A 21,534-nucleotide genomic window follows, 5' to 3' on the forward strand; every position below is an offset into this window, starting at 1 on the left:
TATTTTGGGTGGTGTGACTCATGAACATTACTTGTCTCCCCTAGGGAAAAAGCCTACCCACCCACAAGTCACTGCTGCTCTGGCACCGCTGGGATAAATCGACCACTCTGCTTTCCTTGCCTTGTTAGCAACCAGGAATCCTTGATGCCTGGGAACTCTCCATTAATTGTGGCACACTGAACTAGCCCTCAGGCCTGGTTCTGAGCACCTCTGCCCTCCCCACAAGCAAAGTGCACCAATCCTTTGCTGCTGCAGGGATGGGGGCTGGGTGCACACAGGGCACACGTGTATGGGGGAGCATGCTCAGTGCAATGGTGTACCCATGTGTGGCCTGCTCACTCACTCCCCACCATGTTCCTCTCCTGCCTCCCAGTGTGAAGTCCAGAAAGAAAGGCCTTCACAAGAAACAGCCCGTGTGTTGTATGCAAACGTCCTGTACACAGATCCCTGTGTGCCCCACAAACATATATACAAGCAGGTGACAAGTGGATATTACTGCAAACAGGCAAAGTGGTCATTCCTCCGGAGATTTTAAAACCAGCCAGATTCTTTCCTCTCTGGAAGCAGGCAAGGGCAGGGGCACAGATGTATTTTTCATCTGGAGGCAGGGGTCACACTTCATGACCTCTCTAGCATCTGGGTGTCCATATTGTTGGCGATGTGCACACTCAGCAAAGGTGTGACCACATCCCACTAGGACGCAGACCTGTATACCTGGATGAGGCACACCTCACCCCCGCCACAGAGAGGGGAAGCCTTTTTAACTGGGGAGGAGACTTGGGCCTCCAGCTCCTTTCTATCTTCCCTGACTCCCAAACGACAAGACTCACCATCCCTGGGCCAAGCATCCCCCTCATCCACCAAGCCGAAACTGAAGGGGACGGGTGACTCACACTACTCATGGAGTGCCCGAGCTGAAGCTAGGGCCATAGAGCTGAAGCTAGGGCCATACGCACAACTGCCCGCCGGCCAAGTGACTGCCGCGGTCCCTTTAAGCGCTCCCGCCCCTCCCGCCCGTGCTCCCGGCTTCCTTTCGCCAGGAGGCGCGGCCAGCAGCGCCGGGCAGCGGGGCGGGGGTGAGGGCGGCCCCTCCCCCAGTGGGCAGGGCCTGCGCCGCTTCCTGCAGGAGCGGCCCGGAGCCGCGCAGGGGGCGGGGAGAGCGAGAAGAGCGCGGCGGCGGGGCGGCGCGGGGCGGCGCGGGGCGGAGGGCGCCCGAGGGCGAGCGGGCAGGCGGGCACGGCGGGGTCCGGGCCAGCCCTGGGGGCGGACGGTTGGCCGGGCGCGCGCAGCCCAGCCAGGGCCTTGCCGGAGCCGGGCCGGACAGCAGGGCCGCCGCCGCCGCCCGGGCCCGCCGCCCGCGCCCCCCACGCTGGCCCAGAGGGCTGCGGCCGCGTCGCCGCTGAGGATGTCCCGGAAGGGGCCGCGAGCGGAGGTGTGTGCGGACTGCAGCGCCCCGGGTAAGCGCCGCGGCGCGCCGGGCCCGGCCGGGGGCGGGACCGCGCTCCCAGGCCGCCGCCGGGCGGGCGCCAGGCCTGGCGGGGGAGCCGTGCGGGGCCGGAGGGCGGGGCGAGGCGGAGCGAGGCGGGGCGGGGGGCTGCGGCCTCCGGCCTCTGGCCTCGGTTCCTGCCCGGGCCACTGCGGAGCCTCGTCCTTGGCGGGAGGGCCGACCTGGGGTGCCCGCGTCTCCTAGAGTCAGTGCACCGAGCAAGGAAGGACATTCCCGGCGCCGCCTCACACCCTTCAGTCTGAGGGAGGAGGCCAGCAAGCTGCCTTCCCACCTCCACCTTGGTATCCAGACGGAAGCCACAATCTAGGGTAGCCTTAGGGCCGTGGCAAAGGTTGGCAGGGTTTAGGAGGTGGGCGCGTGTGTGGTTTTGTGTCATCTCAGCCATCCCCGGGTCTTGCACCTGCTGCTGGTACGGTCCCATGTGTCTGCTAGAGTGGCCGAGGGCAAGGGGCAGATGAACCAGGGTTTTGGATGTAGTTTCTTCGGGAGCACCTGAGGGGTAACGGCTCTTAGTACAGCCTGCCCCTCGTTCCCCAGGCTGGGGCTTCTTGTGGGGCCTGATATTTAGATCTAGTCCTTCTCTGGAGGCATCCCCAGGCCCTCTCGTAGCAGGAAATGTTAGACTCCGCTTTTTGTTTCTCAGTAAAGCCTGTTTGAGAAAGTGGGGTTGCCATTGCCTCAGCCTGTGCACAGATCATTGTTATTCCCCTAGCGTAGTTTGGCCAGATTGAGTATGGGACAGTGACAAGGGGTGCCTAGATCCACCCCCACCCCGCCATCCAGCATCCAGCTGGTTTCCTGACTGGCCTTCTGGTGGTACTTAGGCAGTTTTTCCCTTTTCTGCCTCAGCAGTTAGGTTTGGGCTGGTGTGAAACTCCCTTGTTTTGCTAAGGAAGTGAGGGACAGTAACCCAAGAGGCTGCTCCCTTGTAATACAGGAGAACATAGCTAGTGATGGGGCTCAGCAGCTGACCTGGGGAAAGAAATTTTTCCTTGTCCTTTTCGAAGTAGCAGGTTCAGGGGGTTTGTGAACTCCAGGGGAACTGTGAGGGTGAGAAGTGCTGTTTGGGGAACCCATAACTTCCAGTAACTCTTGGAGAGTCCCAGACCCCCAGCAAGGTGAGCCCCACAGATGGGCTAGTAGTTTTTGTGATTCAAGCTAGGATATTTGGGAGCTGTGGTACCTGACAAGGACAGTAGCACAAAATATCTTGGGGGTGGTTATGACTCTGAGGCCTCCCTTAGAGCATGCCATGATTTGGAAGATCCTGGAGGAACTATGTTGATGTAAGTGTCCTTACCCCTAATTAGCTGAAAACTGACTTTCTTGCCGCAACCTCAGAGTGGGTCTGGGGATGCTAGGACTGGGAGGAGATGTTGCCTTCTGTTTGTCCTAGGATACTCATCTTTAGAAGGGTTAGCATGGGGGCTATTTAACAGGCACCCATCTGGGAACCTGGGTGTACTGTTGCCATTGTGTCCAGCTTGCTCTGTGACCCTTGACAGGACTTTCCTCACTCTGGGCCTCAGTATCCTCAACTGTGAAACAAAGAATTTAGAGTAGAGGGGCTGGAGGTTTAGCTCAGTGGCATAAGCACCTGCCTTGCAAGCAGGCAGTCGTGAGTTCGATCCCCGGTACCGATAAAAAGGAAAAAGACAGAAAAAAAAAAAAAAAGAATTTAGAGTAGAAATGGATTTTTCAGAGCCTCCCTTCCCATTTCTGTACTTCTTTTCCCAAATCTGGGACAGAAAACTGTCGGGTAACAACAAAGGAGTTGTTTTTTCTCATTGTGGAGGTCTGTCTGGAGCCTCTGGGTACCCAGTGGACTCTAGGACAAGTGGTCTGAATCAGATGTGCTGGAGAGCCCACCTCCTATTTCCAGTCTTTATGTGATAGAGGTGTTCATGCTGCAGGTACCTTCTAACCCCCTGATCCGGAATGCAGGTCAAAAAAGATGGTAAAGTGAGCAAGATGTTGGCAGACTCATACTCAGCAGTCCCACTCTAACACCTGGCATAGTGTCTAGCAAGTACAAATGTTGAAGTTCCTGGCAGAACTATTCTGTACCCACCCACCCCCCCACCCTCCCCCGCCCACCATGAGGACCCTAGCAGACAGCGACACTTCAGTCTGGGACTGTAGCATCTGAGGCCAGAGAGGGCTAAAGATACTTGCCGTCTGGAATCCAGATCCAATGTTGACCTCCTTGCTATATGCCTTTACCCAGAATCACAGGTTCCTTTTTTTCTTTCTTTCTTTCTTTTTTTTTTTTTTTTTTTTTTTTTTTTACCAGGTATCGAACTCAGGACCTTGCACTTGGCCAAGCAGCCGCTTATGCTGCTGAGCTATATCCCCAGCCATGGTTCTTCTTGCTATAATAGGAGCCCTGCACTCCTAGTCCTGGAGGGAGTGTCATGGGCTTTTTGTAGTTGTTTCAGTTGGTGACAGGTGAGGGGAGAGATGCAGCCTGTGCTCAGATCCATGCATGTAGACATAAGTGTATGTTGCAAGGCACTGGAGATGGCATGGCTACCGTAGCAGCTTGTGACCCCTCATCAGGTACCATAGGTGTCCCTGCCTTCTTTGAGAGTCTACCAGGGAACAGGATACTGGAGAATGTTGGTTTCCCCCTTCCTTTGCCTCCTTTTACTCTGCCACATGGCCTCAGTCCTGAGCTCACTGGCCTGAGTTTCAAACACTTTACTCCTCTTAAGGCCCAGTGGACCTCCATGTCAGCTATTCCACTTTGGCAGTACCAGGCACAGAAGTCAAGATCTCAAGGTGCTTATCCTTTGGAGAACAGGACTGGCTACCTGCTGGGCGCATGGTGCAAAGCAACCTGCAGGGTCATTTGTTATAATAGAGTTTGAGGTAGGGTAAACTGTGGGCTTTCTTTCTTCTTCTCTTTTATAGAAGAGTAATTTACATACCTGCACTTCAGTGGATTTTTAAACAAGGGTAAACTAAAGTAGCCACCACTCTGGTAAAGATGTACATTTCCATCTTTGGAGCCCCTCCCCTTCAGGCCATGCCCACAGAGGTAACCACCATTTTGACCTCTGTCCCAGTGGATGGTAGATTATTCTTAACCTGCTTCAGGGGTTGGGCTTTTCCCTCTTGTCTTTGGAAGATCTGCTTATCTCAGGAAAGGGAGGCCTGAAGCTGGTCTTTCTGTGCAGTACTACTGGCCCCAGAGGCCACTGATGGCTACAGCTAGTGGCATCAACTCACCTTAGTAGAGCCCTCTCTGGATTTAGCACTAATTACTATTATCCCATGACCCCTCCTCCTGCCCACTATACCAAACCCACACCCTGACTGTAGAGTCAGCAGGAAGTTACCCCTAACCTTTATGTTCCATGTCACTCTGTTCCAAGTTTGATCCAGAAAGCTTCTTAAGGGCAAGAATTCATTAAAGCACAATAATCAGTTGACTTTTAGAAACCCTTCTTGGCCTATTTAGGAACAGTTGGGACTCCTGCTTGGGTAGACCCAAGGCCACTTGGGTATAGGAAATAAGTAGAACAGTTTGGGTAGTTTCTCATCTGTGCTGTCCAGAATTGACCTGGCACCAGTGTGACCCTGGCCCAGTACAGTGTACCCTGCCCATTCTTGTTTCAGGTCACCACGGAGGAGAGGAAGGACCCCTCTTTTAGGCTTAGAGATATGCCTTATTCCTGGGGTCCTAGTCTCTTGGACACCACCATAACCAGGAACTCGTCACATCTGATCTGCCCACAGCTTGAGGCTCAGAGGCAGTTGGCCCTGTTTATCTAGCTGGCAATAGGCTTGAGGTGGAGGCCTCAGGACAAACCATTTGTGATCCTGGCTTGGGCGGTTCCCCACTTACAGGAAACCCCACCATTTCAACAAGAGGAATTTAGGCTGCATCATTTCCCGCTTCCTGTCTGGGTTGCTAGAGACAACTGGCAGGCAGACCCCCTCACCCAGTGATGGGTTGGAGGAGGGAACTTCCCATGCCTGGGTGCCTGACTGTTGGGATAACGGCAATATAAATATAAAAGTGTGCTATAGGTCTCGCCCTCTTGGCATAGATGGCTGATCCAGTCCTTATAAACCCTGAAATCAGCCCCCTGGGAAAATGAATGACTGTCACTTTGTGCATCTCTCATCGTCCTGTTCTGCAGGATTCTTAAGTCTAGATTCAAAGACTGAGCTGTCTGCACTTCCCATTCCATGCTTTATTGGGGGTACTCTCACTGTAGGGAGAACTCAGGCCCCTGACTCAGAATCTGCTTACACTTCTCTTGGGAACCTAGATGGGCATTCTTTAGGGGGAAGGGCCTGAAAACCAGGGTTAGAGAGAGTCTCATCACCCCATGACTAGCCCTCCCTGGAAAGGGGATGGCACAGCTGGCCACCCTGAGGGTTGTGGGCAAGTTAAGAGCTGGCCCACTCCCAACTCCAGACAGTTCCTGAGCTGGGGCATGGCCCTGGGCAGAGCAGTGTCTTAGGAGAGAGATTCCCCGCCCTTCCCCCTCTCAAGGAGCACACAATGGCTGCTTTCTCCCCCATGACCTTTCAGCAGCCTGAGTTGTATGCAGCTTTCTCCTCCCCTTCTCCTGAGGGGCCTAGAATTGAGTGGCATCTATCCTACCCTTGAGGACCCTGGGAGCTCCCACCCAGCACTGGCTCCTCTTCTTGGTTCTGAAATTCACATCTCCACAAAAAAGAGTGATTGGCCACCAGGGCTTATGCCCATTTGGGGCTGCAGAGACAGAAGGCAACAGCATGTATGGACCTGGCCTCCTGTCTGGCACCAAAGTGCCTGGGTCCACATCTCAACAACTTAACGCATTAACTTTGTGACCTTGAACAAGATCTCCGACTTCTTTGAGCTACTGTATTCTCATCTGTAAAGCAGAATAGCATTTCTTCCCTTGCATCATACATAAAGCACCCAGCTGCTACAGTGGGCAGTCAGTCAGAACTAGTTCCTTTGTCCTGTGCATCTTTCTTAGGAGGGACTTCAGCCCACAGTGACAGTGGCACAGAAAGGGTGTCTTACCTGCCAGTATGGAGGCCCAGAAAGGAGCCTGCAGAAGGGTACAGTCTGTCAGGCAGGTTCCAGCAGTCTTGGGTACAGGAGAGAGAAACCACTGTCCTGGAACAGGACTAGCTGGTACATGGTTGGCATGTACCATGAAGCAGCCTTGCTCCCTGGGGAGAGACTGAATCTGGAGAGATGGTTACAGGCAGGAAGCAGAGTGCCCACTGAATAGGCCCTGGGGACCCACATGTCCCCAAAGGGGCAAGAATGTGTTGGAAAGATCACAGTTGTGTCAGCTCCCAGCTGTGAGCCCTGGGGAAAGTCCCTTTCTAGCTCCTAGGCTGTTGTGGACCCAATGAAGGACTAAGCAGATGGGCCCAGAGTGGGTATTCAGGAGATCTTGCCTGTTCAGTCATCATACTCCAGCTGACCCTTGTCCCCACTCCTTTACCCCCAGACCCTGGCTGGGCATCTATCAGCAGGGGTGTGCTGGTGTGTGACGAGTGCTGCAGTGTGCACCGGAGCCTAGGACGCCACATATCCATTGTCAAGCACCTTCGCCACAGCGCCTGGCCTCCCACGCTGCTGCAGGTACAGAGCTGGGTCAATGATTCTCCTTCCCCCACACAAAGCGTGGCTATATTCTCCCTGCACTCTCACACACACCTGTTTTGGAATGTGGGGCTTCTGGGACAGAGTCTGACTCCTTCCCTAACCTTGTGCAGAGAGGAAGTTCTTAGCCTGGCCGTTTAACCAGCTTGGACCAGTAGCACTGAGCCAGTCACTTTAACGTTTTTTTCATTCATTTATTCATTTATCTATTCGGTACTAGGAATTGAACTCACAACCTCGTGCTTGCAAGGCAGGCACTGTACTGCTGAGCTATATATCCCTGGCCACACTTTAATCTTTCTAAACCTTGGCATACCCACCATGGGACTTGAAGCACTAAACAGGACTCACACCTTTGGGTGTCCTGACTGATGTGGAGAGCAGACACTCAGGAGGCCTTCAGTGGCATTTCCAGCAATGACAGGCACTTGGGGCATGTTTCCCTTGGTGCCCAGCAAGCATTGACACTCTCACTTGGCATCGCTTCCCTGCAGATGGTGCACACGCTCGCCAGCAACGGGGCCAACTCCATCTGGGAGCACTCTCTGCTGGACCCCGCACAAGTACAGAGTGGCCGGCGCAAAGCCAACCCCCAAGACAAAGTCCAGTGAGTGGGGCTGCAGAGGTGGTGGGTGACCTGTGTGCCCTGGGATGGGCCAGGAGGTGGCTAGGTGACCCACCTCTCCTGCTCTGCCCCCCATTCTCTCCTGTGTGCTCCATGCAGCCCCATCAAGTCAGAGTTCATCAGGGCCAAGTACCAGATGCTGGCATTTGTGCATAAACTCCCCTGCCGGGATGACGATGGGGTCACTGCCAAAGACCTCAGCAAGGTTTGAGGGGCCCCACAATAAATGGGTGGGTCTTTCCTCCTCTTCCTAGGCCAGACACTTTTGTCACCTGACCCCTCATCCCCAAAGGCAACCCATTTAGAGGAGAATGCTGGGCATAGCAAGTGAGCAAGATTGCGTTGTCAAACTGTAGGTAACCAATTTGCCACACAAAGCTAGAGTTCCCTAGCTGTTACTCAAAAGCTGGAAAAACTTGGAGCAATTGCTTAGCCAGTCAGAGCCTCAGTTTCCTCATCTGTAAAACGAGAAAGTAATAGCAACATCTACCCCGCAGATGCTATCTTTCCAAGCAGAGCACATAGCACAAGGTAGATGGTGATTGGCAGTGGTTATTATTAATTGGCATTAACTCCTAGTGAGAAGCCCTCAGTTCTTCCTGACCTGGCCCAATTTTGGCTGGACCCCTTGGAGCTGGTACAGCTCCAGGAGTTGCCTGGGCCAGGTATTGCTTGGGTATGGAGTATATGCCTTGTGCACCCATGTATCTATTGCATACTCTGTTCCTTGCAGCAACTGCACTCAAGCGTGAGGACAGGCAACTTGGAGACATGTCTGCGCCTGCTGTCCCTGGGTGCCCAGGCCAACTTCTTCCACCCAGAAAAGGGTACCACACCTTTGCATGTGGCTGCCAAAGCAGGGCAGACACTGCAGGCCGAGCTACTGGTGGTGTACGGGGCTGACCCTGGCTCCCCTGATGTCAATGGCCGCACACCCATTGACTATGCCAGGTGAGGGTCAGCTAAAAGGTGAGGCTTGGGTGGGTGGGGAGTGGGCTTCTGCTCTAGGGCTGAGCATTGCCCCTCCCCACAGGCAGGCCGGGCACCATGAACTGGCAGAAAGGCTAGTCGAATGCCAGTATGAGCTCACTGACCGGTTGGCTTTCTACCTCTGTGGACGCAAGCCGGGTGAGCAGAGTCCAGGCAGGCTGGGCTGGACCAGGCAGGTGGGACCCAGACACACCCTAGCAGCAGGTCCCATAGTGACAAAGCCAGCTGGGGAACAGCGTTGCTAGGCAACTGGCTCCTGTGAAATTGCTGCTGGCTCTGGGCTGCAGCATGCTGGGCTTAGGGAGAGGGGTGGGCCTTACTGCCTGCTCCTGGTTCTCTTGAGGTGGCATGCCCTTCTTTCTTTACCCTGACACTTCTGGGTGCCAAACCCTACTCACAACGAGGTGGGCTCTCAACTCCTTCGGCCACGCAGCATCAGTGACTTGGCATTTTTATTTTTGTTCAGATCACAAGAATGGGCATTACATCATCCCACAGATGGCTGACAGGTGAGTGCCCACCTGATGCCCCTTCCTGGAGGCTCTCTGATGCCATGAGAATGTCTGACCCCAGAGCCCCATCCCTGACCCTCCCTAGACTGCAGGGGCCCAGGACTCTACCCTTTACTCAGGGGTGGGAGATACCGGTACTCACAGCCTAGTTTTCCTTAATGTGGGTCCTCTGTAACTAAGAAATATCAGCTCAGGCTGGGACCAGTACTGGCTGAGTTCCATGACTGTCCAGTATGTGGAGGACTTGGGTGCCAGGAAAGGCTCCAGGCCCCAAAGGTGTATCCCTGGATTCTGGTCTGCCCTGTAACCTTTAGATAAAATCTCTGCTCTGCTGGCAGGTAGGCTCTAAGCAGCTGGCTGACTTTGGGACTGCTGACCAGGCCTCTGGTGTGCTCCCAGATAGGACAGGGGTATGAATGGGCCTTTCTGCCTCTGATGTGAGAAGCTCCAAGCACCAGGCCTTAGGGGACAGCCCTAGACACCCAGCTCTCCAGTGGATGCTGGCGCCACCTCGTGGCCATCATATGACCACACAGTTAGGCCAGGCGGCTCCTCTTGGCCTGGATCTGGGGACAGTAGGCTCCTTCCCCCGCCCAGGGCCTGTGTGAACAGATGGAATGGTCAGGCCTAGGCAGCTCAGGTTCCTAAATCCAGACCTTCTCTGTTCTAAGATCCTGAGATTCTGCCCTACTTCTCAAGTCTGGTTCTGCCTGGTTTTGTGTGTGCGTGTGCACGCGTGTGTGTATTCAGTACACAACATATGGACATATAGTCAGTGGATTGTTAAATGAGCACCGTTTCAAAGCCAGGTGCTGCTGTGGGGACACAGGTTACTCAGACAGGACCCCTGCCTTTTGGGAGCTGAGACTAGACAAGGAGGTGTTACGGCCCACTGTAGGGAGCCCAGCAAGAGAGCAGAGACACAGAGGTTGGAAATGAGGTATGAGGAACTGCAGGCAGCTTGTGCGGTCAGAGCACAATGTGAGAGGTGAGAGAATGACCAGACCTGTGGGCCTCAACGAGATCTGAGGATAGAGTTCTTAGCATGGATGTGTCAGGTCAGCTCTGCCACTTACTGGCTGTGTAACTGGAAGCAAGCTACTTAACATCTCCTATACTTGGTTATCTCACGTGGAAGTGGGGTTGACAGCATTACCTTTTTTCAAAACTGAGGAGATCAAATAAGATTATATAAAAAGTGGTTAGCATATTTAGGTGAGCTTTTTGATGAGGGATGGTTGAAGAGCGCTGTATGCATCTATTACTACTGAGAAGTGTTAAGCCAGGTGTGGTGGTGCATGCCTGTCACACCAGCTACATGGGGTTCTGAGAATGAAGAAGGTGCAAATTCAAGGGCACTGTGCAATTTAGTGAGACACTATCTCAAAAAGTATAGGCAGTAAGAGAGGTAGTATTGCTGGATGTGTCAAATGATCACCGTAGCTGCTGGGTAGACAAAGAGGTTGAGGGGCAAGACTGGACATAGGGAGATGGATTAAGGTAATGTTGCAGAAGCCCAGGCAAAAGGAAGCAGTGGCAGAACTGGGAAGTTTGGCCAGGACACTGAGGGTGAGGGCCTTCCAGGTCATTGGATGAATAGGTCGCAGAGGAAGAGCAAGTGGGAAGAGGAGCAGGTCGAGGGAAGACGAGTTCTGTTTTGTACATTCTGGGTCAGGCATGTGTGGAGACGGGTCTGAGCTTGGTGCAAGACTGTGTGCTGCCCTGCTCTTGGGTAATTGCTACCTCTGTCCTGTTCTTCCCTCTGCTGCCTTCCTCTGGACTTAGATCTCGGCAAAAGTGCATGTCTCAGAGGTATATGGTGCCTGCTGGGAAGCAGGCTTTGGAGGTTGGGGATGGTGGGCAGGGATTGGTGTGTAGCATTGGGGGTCTTGTCTTCCTGGGAATCTCTGCATGTTTGGGAAGTCACTGGCAGGGGCCTGGCCACCTCTCATTGTGGCCCTTTCCCCTTCTTTCCTTATCTGCAGCCTGGATTTGTCTGAGTTGGCCAAAGCTGCCAAGAAGAAGTTGCAAGCGGTGAGTCTGCTCATAAGCTCGTGATACTTAGATTTGGCCTCTGTCCCTTGCCGTTGCTCCCTCTGCCTCTAAATCTGACACCCTTTTCCAAGTTTTGTCCTCCCCACCTTCAGTATAGGGGACTGAAGCCAGAGCCTTGGCATTGAGCTACCTCCTTGGTGTCTCCCTATCCCACTTCTTTCCTAAGTCATTAAGTGGCCCACACTGCGCTCAAACTTGCATTGTGCTGCTTCAGCCTGCCAGTAATGGGATTACAGGCGTGCACCACCACGCCCAGCTTTTGTCAAGCTTTTACTCCCCCGACACCACTTGCCTCACCAGTCTTCATGACTTCCCCTTGTCTTGGTCTTTGACGCTGGCTCTTGCTCTGCGGAGTGTTAGAACTCTAGGGTGTTATCTCACTGCCGACATATGAAGAAACAAACTGGTTTGGCCTCTTCGCCCTGGAGTTTGGCATGTACATCCCGTTTTCTACTGCTGAGCTGTTAGGCTGGGCAGTACAAGCCATTCCCAACATCTGTGAGCTAGCCTTGTTGGTGTGGGAGAGCAGGTGGCCTTATAAATGTGAGCCGCCTTCTCTGCCTCCAGCTCAGCAACCGACTTTTTGAAGAACTTGCCATGGACGTCTATGATGAGGTGGATAGAAGAGAAAATGATGCTGGTGAGTAGGGGTTAGGATAGAGGCCAGGGTGGAAGGGCCTACAAAGAAGGGACTCAGGTCTTTCAGTGGGGCTAAAAAGAAATGGCCGGGGTGGGGGCGTCTTAGCGCCCTGCCTGTTGGTGATCCCTAACCGCTGTGAGCCTGCCTGACAGCTGCTCACTGAGCAGAGTGTGCTGAGCTAGAGGGACCAGCCCATCCCTCCACCAGTCACTGGGCCAGTCTCACTGCTGCTCTGGCCACTTCCCCAATCCTGCTCCATCCCTCTGTATCACTGCTTCCAAGCATAGCCAAGTTCCAGCCCAAACTCTGGGCGGGCCTGGCAGGATGGGCCTTGTTCCACTCCTCAGTTGCCAGTGGCCTCACTGATCTTACCCTGGCCCAGCCTGGCTTCTTGGGCTTCTGTGTCAGACACAGTGCTGCTAGCTCAGTGGGTGTGGGAAGGGTAGCACTTCCTACCTCCACTCGGGAGGCCCCACCGTGGCAGATCATCTGCTGCTTCCCTCCTCCACAGTGTGGCTGGCTACCCAGAACCACAGCACCCTGGTGACGGAGCGCAGTGCTGTGCCCTTCTTGCCAGTTAACCCTGAATACTCAGCCACTCGGAATCAGGTGAGGGGGTTGGGAAGCCCTGTTCTTCCTCATCCTGCCATGGGCAGGCCCAGGTCAGCTCTCCACCCTTCGCTGGAGTCTCCCTCGGGGCCTGAGGGCCTTCACATTCCGGAGTGAAGAGGCCATCCTTTTGTGGGCTTGGTGAGCAGCCGTAGGTGGTAATTTGGCTTCTGTGTGCTGGACTGGCTAGTCTTGGTGTCTGTGCTCCTGACAAGCCATATGAAGTAAGGCTGGAATTGTTTAGTTGTGGTTAGATCAGGTGACAGGCATTACCTTGCTGCTTTGTCCCCACCCCCATGGGTTTGATATAAGGCCCCTGTCTCTTACGCTGTCCTGGTCCTTTCTACCTTGCAGGGGCGACAAAAATTGGCCCGATTTAATGCCCGGGAGTTTGCCACCTTGATCATTGATATTCTCAGTGAGGCCAAGCGGAGACAACAGGGCAAGAGCCTGAGCAGCCCTACAGGTAGAAGACCGTGAGCAGGGCTGCCGGATCATCATCCCGGGCTATTCTCCCAGGTGGCATGAACAATGGGTTCCATGGCTGAGCGAGCCCTGACTAACATATCTTGTGTCCTCAGACAACCTGGAGCTGTCTGCAAGGACCCAGAGTGACATTGATGACCAGCATGACTATGACAGTGTGGCCTCTGATGAGGACACGGACCAAGAGCCATTACGCAGTGCTGGTGCCACTCGGAACAACCGTGCCCGGGTCTGAGCGTTGTCCCCACCCACCCCCTGCTACCCTCATGAAGCCCCTAATCTTATAGAGCCGTGGTGGGGCTGGGCCCACCTTCAGGGGCATCTGTTCCCTACCCCTTTGACTGACCAGTTTCTCTCTCTCTCTGCAGAGCATGGACTCCTCAGACCTGTCTGATGGGGCTGTGACACTTCAGGAATACTTGGAGCTGAAGAAGGCCCTGGCTACCTCCGAGGCAAAAGTGCAGCAGCTCATGAAGGTCAACAGCAGCTTGAGTGATGAACTTCGGAGGCTCCAGAGGGAGGTAAGGGCCGCAGCCCAGGGTGGGGATTGTAAGACTCTGGCAGGGAAGGGTGCCTTCTCAGAGGTGGGGTGCCTGGCTGGATGCAGGGGCGGATACCATGTGTGTACTCACAGATCCACAAGTTGCAAGCAGAGAACCTGCAGCTCCGGCAGCCACCAGGGCCGGTGCCCACACCCCCACTCCCCAGTGAACGGGCAGAGCACACACCAATGGGACCTGGTGGGAGCACCCACCGCCGGGACCGCCAGGCCTTCTCCATGTATGAGCCAGGCTCTGCCCTGAAGCCCTTTGGGAGTGCACCTGGGGACGAACTGAGCACGCGGCTACAGCCCTTCCACAGCACTGTGAGTCACCTATGCATCTGGGTGGGGCGCAGGGCTGGGCCTGCCACAGGGCCTGTCGTGATGTCCACTGTGCTGCCCCACCCACAGGAGCTAGAGGATGACGCCATCTATTCAGTGCATGTGCCTGCTGGCCATTACCGGGTAAGCTGGGCCTAGAGAGTTGGCTCCACTGTAGCCAGTAGGTTTGGAGTCCTTGCAGGTGTCAGGCTGTGCTGATGCTGGAGCTGCAAAGGGACTGACTGTGGCTCTGTTTCTGGGTTTCAGATTCGGAAGGGGGTTTCTGCCTCCGCTGTACCCTTCACTCCTTCCTCCCCACTGCTGTCGTGTCCCCAGGAAGGAAGCCGCCATGTGGTAACATTCCTACCCAGTGCTCCTGGGGACAACATGGGGAACAGGCCGTGTGCGCCCAGGAATGCGCACTCACCTCCAGCCCTTCCCCATGCCCTCCAGAGCAAGCTTTCCCGCCACGGCAGCGGTGCTGACAGTGACTACGAGAACACACAGAGTGGGGACCCGCTGCTTGGGTACGGCTCCCTTTGATCGCTCCCAGCCCTGGCACCCGGAGGGGAGGAGGCAGAGAGTGTCTGGGTGTCTGTGGCTGGATCAGCTTTCTCTTCTCACACTGGGACTCAGGCTGGAAGGGAAGCGGTTCATAGAGCTGGGCAAAGAAGACGATCTCCACCCTGAGCTGGAAAGTCTAGATGGGGACCTAGATCCTGGGCTCCCCAGCACCGAGGATGTCATTTTGAAGACAGAACAGGTCACCAAGAACATTCAGGAGCTGTTGAGGGCAGCCCAGGAGTTCAAACATGACAGGTATGTGTGAATGAGGTGGGTTTGGACACTTGGGAGTACTGTCAGAGCAGCAAAGGGGATCCAGCAAAGGGTCCTCTGTGTGTGGGACCCTTCCTGGAGAGCCCCCTCATTCATCCTCCCTTCCCCCACAGCTTTGTGCCCTGCTCAGAGAAGATCCATTTGGCTGTGACTGAGATGGCCTCTCTCTTCCCAAAGGTAGAGGGGTCAGAGAGGAGCAGGAGTCCCTAGGGGTGGGGCAGGCATAGGGGATCTCTTACCTGGGTGGAGGTAAGAGATTGCTGGCCACTTGCTGGCCACGATTGAAGTACGTGGCTTAAAGTCCAAGCCCTAGTCTCCCGAATCCCTGCCTCCCTCCCTCCAGAGGCCAGCCCTGGAGCCTGTGCGCAGCTCACTGCGGCTGCTCAATGCCAGCGCCTACCGGCTGCAGAGTGAGTGCCGGAAGACAGTACCCCCAGAGCCTGGCGCCCCTGTGGACTTCCAGCTGCTGACTCAGCAGGTGATCCAGTGCGCCTATGACATCGCCAAGGCCGCCAAGCAGCTGGTCACCATTACCACCCGAGAGAAGAAACAGTGACTACACTCCCTGCCCTCACCCACACCCTGGGACCTCACTGGCCATGGGAGCTGGGCCACTCCAGACACTAACCCACCCCAACAGAGCCACTGGCACAAGTGCTCTTAGTGCTGCCATCTTCCCCTGGCAGCCAGGCGCCCTGGTGCCCACTCCCCTTCAAGCCCCAAGGATGGGGAGGTGGGGTGGCAGGAGCTTCTGTCCCCCACATTCCATGCACCTCCCTCCTATAAATAGCACCCCACCCTTTCTGTGTGCAGGGGCCTGCAAGGTATCACTCCTAGCCCCCACCTTCAGCAAAGGGTTGGAAGGGGACACTCCAGATGGGGCCATTCCCGTGTGCAGCCTACCCCCCATGAGCCAGTTCAGCCCTACTGGGGGCTGAGTGGGGGCATCCCCCTCCTTTGTACATATCTCTCTGGACATCCCCATCCTGTAGCCACCAGCCCTCTTGCTGCTCTCCTCTAATGCCAAACAGCCCCTGCCTAGGGCACAGGCCCCAACTAGTATGTTGGGGTCCCCAGCAGCAAACACTGGAAAATCTTTTTTCTTTCTTCTCTCCAACCCCTTAATTTTAACTTCGTGGTATTTGAGTGTCCCTGCGTGCCTGTGTGTGAGTGTGTGGGCAGCAGTGCCGTTCAGGTCTGACCCACCCCGAGCTTTGAGGGGCAAGAGGACCAGAGCAGTGGGACCAGCACTGGGGGAGGGGCCTTCCTGTTGCCCACCTGGGACCAGAGAAGGCTGGGATCACCAGCTGTGGTCCTGATGCTGCCTCTTCTCATCACGGCCCCCACTCATACCCCTGTTCTATGAACTTAAAAGGAAAACCACTTCCCTCCATCTCTCCTTCCCCTCCTTGTAGAGGGAAAGTGCTGGCCAGGCAGAGGGCTGAGCACCTGAGCCTGGGGCTGGCTCCCCGGGGTCCCCAACTCAGCTGGTGGCTGTGGACCTGCGAGCCCCTCCCTGTAACCTCTGCGAGGCCAGTACTCACCATCATTACCTGCACCCAAGGTGGCCCCACCCTCCAGAAGCTGGGGACCTGACTGCAGCCTGGGAAGGCTGGAGAGGCCAACACCACCACCCACCAGCTCTCCTTCCTGACCCACCTGTCCCCCCAGGGGGCCAGCCCTACCTGTGGTGGTGGGTGGACTGTCAAGACGTGTGTCATGTACATTTGTATCAAAAATAAATAAGTGACCATGTGCTGCTTCTGATGCTTAAGAGATGTGGAAGTTGGGAGGAGCTGAAGGCAGATGTGAAAGACACCTGGGGAAGCAGGGCCAAGTGAAGACTGAGCAGCCAAGGAAAGCACCTGTGCTGAGAAAACCGAACTTTCAGAAGAGTAGCTTGGAAATAAATTACATAAGGGACACAGCCATCCCTAAGACAGCCCTAGAAACCTGAGGTGCGGGGGCACAGGACCAACCCAGACGGCCTAGGCCTGGTGGCTTGGGGGAGCGTGTCTATGTGGCAGATGCACAAGCTCAACTCTGGACTCTACTAAAATAATTTAATTAGAAACAAGTTTGGGCGAGGGGATCGTGAAGGCCTCCTTTTTCTCTATTTCCCGCAAACCGTGTGTCCAGGAGGCAGTTTCTGCAGTAGGTAGCAGGGCTGCCACGTGTGCCGCCAGGGGGAGCCCCTGTGCTCGGGCCACGTGGCAGAGGTCCTGACAACAGCAGAGGAGGAGCCCGCCGGCCAGCGGCAGGGCTAAGGCAGGTCAGTCTGAGCTCTCCACATCCGGGCCGCTGTCCGGTGTAGGGGGGAGCAGAGGTCTCCGGCGGGAGCGCTTGACTCTGCGTGCAGGCATCAGCAGCCTGCGCTTCAGCACAGCTGTGGGCAGGGGTGCAGTCAGAGCCAGGGAAGCCACTGGGTGAGTTCGGGCAGGGGGGCTAGGGGGTGGGGAGGCAAGGTCTCACCGGCTACGGTGTCCTGGCTATCCGCCGTGGGCTCCCAGTAGATGCTGTCTCCTCTGCGGAAGTTGCGATGCAGCCTCGTGCAGAGCGTGGCCAACGTAAGCAGTACCAGCAGGAAAGTCAGGGCCATGGCCGCCCAGGCGGCCTCCTCAGTGCGTGGGGTGGGGCCCCGGGCTGCCCCAGGAGGCGCTGCTGCCCGAGGGGCAGGAGGAGCCTGACTTGGGCAGGCACACCCCCCTGGGCTGCCCTGGGCTTTGGGTATCTGACCCTCTAACCTGATGCTTGCATTGCCAACAGGTCCCCCAGGTGACAAAGGACCCGAAGGCACAGATGGGGCATTGGCCCCCTCACTCTGGGTTCTCAAAATGGGCTGCTGGATCTTTAAACTCCATGGGGAAGCGAAAGGAACCATGGGGCCTGCAGAAGTGAACTGGAGACCCAAGGCAGCTCGCAGACCCCGTCTCCTGGCACCACTGGAAGAGTGCTGCCTGGGCTCTCGTGAGGGCATCTCTGTGCCAGGAGGCCGCCAGCTGCGTACAGCAAAGGCCAGAACTGGAGCCTAGGAGGCGAAGAAACAATGATCAGTCACTCCTGCCCTGCTTAGACAACCCAGTGACCCTGACACCCCCAAGACGGCCTGGCACGCCTCACCTGCATACACCCTCTTGGGTATAGCCTCCCTCTGCTGCGAGTTGGCACTGACGGAGAGGGCTGAGCAGGGCTGTTGGAGTGGAACCATATTTTCTTCCTCTGCTTTCTCCGCTGCCGCCTCTTTAACCAGTAGGCAACCCAAGCTGGTTCTACCCATGCCATCTCCAGTGCCATCCCCCACTGTCTCAGCACCAGGGGCTATGAAACAAGGTAACTTTTAGCGCTAAGAAGGTAGGAAGCAAGCAAAAGGAAGGCCCTGAATTTTCCTTTCCCTGCATATGGGGCTGCATGGCCAGAACACTGTCTTTCATCAACCACTTACCCTGTCCCGATTGAGGGTGTAGTCAGGAATGAGTGAGGGCTTAGCAACACAGACATGGGCCAGGAGAGCAAGCTGGAGTTTCAGCCAGGGGTGGGCACATGGGTGATAGAGGAAGGTGACATCCTCAGCCTGAAGGAAAGGCAGACACATCAACCCAGATCAGGACCCTCCCAGAGAATCACAAGCTCTTCCATCTTAGAGACCGCTGTAAATTGACAACCAGCAAGGCCAGGTGGCCCTCCTACTTTCGGGGCACAAGAAAGAACAAAGGGCCCTGGGTACTGGCAGGCACTTCCTTTGCTTCTGAGTGTTCCCTTTGCTCCCTTCTTCAACAAATGTCACCCCTCAAGGCTGAACCTCTGAGCTAACAGAATGCTTAGGCAACCCTGTTAGATCACACTTTATTTCTCTACCTCTGCAACACTGGATCTACAGATCTGCAATCTAGATAATAAGCATCCCTCGGATAAAGACCAACTCTTCTCTATAGATCTAATCTACAAAGTCATTCTCCCAAGAGGATCCAAATACAAGGACCATAGGCAGCAGGTACACACTCACAGGATAAAACACTTCATCAGTCATTAATTATTCCTTGATTAAATTAACCCAGTGCTTAGACACTGGAGGATACACCAAAAGAGAACTGGATTCTGCCCAGGCCCAGAAAATTTAGCGACTTGGTGAAAATATGTCTCCAAAGGGAAAAAAAAAAAAAAAGCCAGAGATAAAGTACTAGGGTGTGGGGAGGACATAATGCACATGAAAAGACAAGCTAATAAAGCACAAAGTGGTTAGCTGTTCAATTGTGACTGATTATGAGTACTACAGGAATACAGAGAAGCGGAAGCTGACAGGCTGATACAATCAAACAAGATCTCAGGAGGAGTGGACTCCTGCACTGGGCTGTGAAATAAATGGGGATGGGTGGCAGGGGGTAGGAACTTAGGACAGGCCTGAAAAATAAACAGGAGAAAGGGTACAGCAATGGGAAGAGCCTGGCATCACTTGTGTGATGAGCAGACCAGCATGATTGAGAAGAAGTGAAGATGAGGAGCCAGATGAAGTTAATTTATGGCTAGAGAAGCCAAGCAGTGTTACTTCGATAGAGCGATGGGTTCTGAATAGTGAGCCTTGCCTCCTCCTGCAGAAAATGGCAAGCAAGGGCACTGATGAGCAGGAAAGTCTGAGGAAGCGGTCAAGGCATGTCTCAGATGTAGACAGCAAGGCTGTACGCTCCTTGTACTCACCTGCCCTGGTGCCACTCGAGTGTAGCTCGCTTTTGGCAACACCTACACACGGGAAAAGAATGTTTAGAGCGGCTGGGCCGCTGCCTGTGGAGAGTGGGGAGGGAACACCAGGCCCCAAGATCTAGGCTGGGATGGAGAAGTTAGCGACTGAAGGCAGGAGGAACCGACAGAGGTCCCCACAGGGAGACTGGATGATACAGCGAGGCCAGAGCCGAACTAGGGTACTCGTTCGCACCCCTCTCCCTCGGCCCTTCAGGGCCCCTACCTGTTGGGGCAGAGGCCAAGGACCCTCGGGACAGCGGACTCCAGCCTCCTTCGCCAGCTCAGCCACCACCTGTGGGTCCAAGGCGCAGAGCTGGGTCGCTGGCCTCAGCCACGGCCCTACCTTTTCTCTCCCTTCCCAGGCCCGCGCGCGGCTGGGGTAGAGCAGACTCTTAGTCTCCTCTCGGCGCGCCACTCCTTCCACGGTGAACTTTGGGCAGAGCGCTTTGAGATCTCGGGCCGAAGGCTTCCCAGGAGTGGGGCGCCTTACCTCGTTGGGACTCAGGAGCCCCACCAGGGCTGCCAGGAGAAGCAAGTAGAGTGAAAGCGGAGGAGGCGCCATGCCACGGTTATCGCGGCCCCGGCAGCCAGGGAGCGCGCTCCCGCGTCGGCGTCGCCCGCACGCCCACGTCGACCCCGGGCTCGCGCGCCGACCCGCCCCATCCACCCCAGACCGTGCGCCCGGGCCTCGCCCCGCCCCAGCAGCCGAGCCTGCGCGCACGCGTCCTAAATCCGAAGCCGGAAAAGTTGTGCATGAGCCCAGCGGGCGAGCATTGCCGCGGGGCCGGCGGGGGGGCGCCTCGCTCACACTGGGATTAGCCCCGGCGCCTCCCCGCGGTTTGCGCGGGCGGAGCTGCAGCGCCTTGGCCGGATCGGGAGCGGGGCAAAGGGCGGGAAATGGGATCCCTGTGGACTGGATGGCCCAGGGGGAGGAGTCTGGTCTGCGCTCCCGGCAAACTCGCTTCAGACACATTCTGCAACTGGAAGACAGCCCGACTCCCGAACTCAAGCTGCAGAAGGGAGACGGTCCTGGCTCTAGAGCTTCCCCTTCAACGCAACCCATTCCCGCCCTAGCAAATAGGGCCTGAGCTCGGAAGAACCCCAGAGAGCCTCAGAACCCCTGTCTCTCCAAATCCAGAAGCCCTGGGAAATCGGATTTGGCCAGGGATCTTCCTTTACCCCACTTTTGCCCCAGACCTCTCTGATCTTTCGCCCAGCCGTGGCCAGAGACTCTAGTCCCCGCGAGGCGAGAGGCGGAGCAGCTACAGGCCTCTCCCCCATCTAAGAGCCCTTCCTGGCTTCCTTGGCAGCAGGCGCCAGTTCCATGCACTCTTCAGGATTGGGGGGGGGGGGGGATGAAAATGTAGAGTGAGAGTTGAGATGTGCAGTCCCAAAGCACGTGTTATTTCAGCCCCCTCGCCCCAAACCCCTGGCTTGTAAATTAAATCGCTCCATGCCCTACCATCTCCAGTCAGTAATCATCAGATACTGAGGTGAAGGAGGAGGCCGCTCTATCCTTGCCACAGCCTAATCCTTGGGGACAGGTCCCCTCACTTTACTCAACCTGGGGCTGCATTTGAGGAAGCTCTTTCTGTTGATGACTTGCTCCACGAGAGGACCTTCCTTCTTCTCCGGTCGGGGCACGAGGGGTCTGCAGAACTCCTCGATCCCTGCGCGGGAGGAGCTTCCAGCCGCAAACGCGCGGCGAGAGTTCGACGACTGCCTTTGCTTTTGTTGCAGACCTGCTGCTGCCCCCAGCCCCGCCGGGTCGTTGCGCAGTTGCGGGTCGCGGCAGGCAGAGACAAACTCCGAGGTCAAAGAGCGCGGCAAAGCCAGCCAAGGGAGGGCAGCGGGCCTGGCTGCAGCTGCGGCTGGGAACCCCGGGAGATGCGCCCAAGGCTGCACGCGTCATTCACTTCTCGATAGCGGTCGCGGAGCGCCTAACGAACCCCAGCCTTTCTTGTCAGCCCCAGATTTTATAGGGCGGAGGGCGGAGCCCAGGGACTCTGGTGCTCTCCCGGCGTCCGTGGGCTCGTCTGCGGGTCTCCCCTGCT

At 55.9% G+C, this 21,534-nt stretch overlaps 2 protein-coding genes across 5 annotated transcripts; one reads left to right on the forward strand and one right to left on the reverse strand.

Annotated features, from left to right (window-relative positions):
- The first annotated feature begins 1,199 nt into the window (after nucleotides 1-1,199).
- On the forward strand, nucleotides 1,200-16,501 carry Git1 (GIT ArfGAP 1). Of its 2 annotated transcripts, XM_063251127.1 has the most exons (21): nucleotides 1,200-1,457; nucleotides 6,976-7,109; nucleotides 7,625-7,737; nucleotides 7,855-7,960; nucleotides 8,489-8,706; nucleotides 8,789-8,883; nucleotides 9,212-9,254; nucleotides 11,043-11,069; nucleotides 11,243-11,291; nucleotides 11,880-11,952; nucleotides 12,464-12,561; nucleotides 12,916-13,027; nucleotides 13,143-13,276; nucleotides 13,416-13,568; nucleotides 13,682-13,912; nucleotides 14,000-14,053; nucleotides 14,177-14,263; nucleotides 14,363-14,436; nucleotides 14,546-14,728; nucleotides 14,860-14,923; nucleotides 15,090-16,501. In XM_063251127.1, the coding sequence occupies exons 1-21, from the start codon at nucleotides 1,406-1,408 to the stop codon at nucleotides 15,300-15,302; spliced, it is 2,313 nt and encodes a 770-aa protein (XP_063107197.1). In that variant the 5' UTR covers nucleotides 1,200-1,405; the 3' UTR covers nucleotides 15,303-16,501. The 2 variants fall into 2 exon arrangements, with proteins under 2 accessions (XP_063107197.1, XP_063107196.1); XM_063251126.1 differs by lacking the exon at nucleotides 11,043-11,069 and having other exon boundaries at nucleotides 1,259-1,457.
- A 294-nt stretch (nucleotides 16,502-16,795) lies between these two features.
- Nucleotides 16,796-21,392, reverse strand: Tp53i13 (tumor protein p53 inducible protein 13). Of its 3 annotated transcripts, none has more exons than XM_013152312.3 (7): nucleotides 21,045-21,392; nucleotides 19,704-19,772; nucleotides 19,439-19,480; nucleotides 18,189-18,317; nucleotides 17,867-18,064; nucleotides 17,219-17,774; nucleotides 16,796-17,132 (listed from the first exon to the last, which is right to left on the reverse strand). In XM_013152312.3, exons 1-7 carry the CDS (start codon nucleotides 21,390-21,392, stop codon nucleotides 17,020-17,022), a joined length of 1,455 nt encoding a protein of 484 aa, XP_013007766.1. In that variant the 3' UTR covers nucleotides 16,796-17,019. The 3 variants fall into 3 exon arrangements, with proteins under 3 accessions (XP_013007766.1, XP_023420808.1, XP_003469753.4); XM_023565040.2 differs by having other exon boundaries at nucleotides 20,943-21,091; XM_003469705.5 differs by lacking the exon at nucleotides 21,045-21,392 and adding an exon at nucleotides 19,971-20,159.
- Nucleotides 21,393-21,534: the final 142 nt, after the last annotated feature.

The sequence above is a fragment of the Cavia porcellus genome, unplaced genomic scaffold (assembly GCF_034190915.1).
Source record: "Cavia porcellus strain 051 isolate PalLab524CR breed Dunkin Hartley unplaced genomic scaffold, mCavPor4.1 scaffold_6, whole genome shotgun sequence".
Taxonomy (NCBI): domain Eukaryota; kingdom Metazoa; phylum Chordata; class Mammalia; order Rodentia; family Caviidae; genus Cavia; species Cavia porcellus.

Coding starts and splice junctions, on each gene's coding strand:
- Git1 (XM_063251127.1), top strand. CDS start 1,406: ATGTCCCGGAAGGGGCCGCGAGCGGAGGTGTGTGCGGACTGCAGCGCC. Junction 14,054..14,176: donor TGCCTGCTGGCCATTACCGG/GTAAGCTGGGCC, acceptor TCTGGGTTTCAG/ATTCGGAAGGGGGTTTCTGC. Junction 14,924..15,089: donor TGGCCTCTCTCTTCCCAAAG/GTAGAGGGGTCA, acceptor CCCTCCCTCCAG/AGGCCAGCCCTGGAGCCTGT.
- Tp53i13 (XM_013152312.3), bottom strand. CDS start 21,392: ATGACGCGTGCAGCCTTGGGCGCATCTCCCGGGGTTCCCAGCCGCAGC. Junction 19,773..21,044: donor TTCCTCAAATGCAGCCCCAG/GTTGAGTAAAGT, acceptor TTGGACCCACAG/GTGGTGGCTGAGCTGGCGAA. Junction 19,481..19,703: donor CTTGGCCTCTGCCCCAACAG/GTAGGGGCCCTG, acceptor TCCCGTGTGTAG/GTGTTGCCAAAAGCGAGCTA.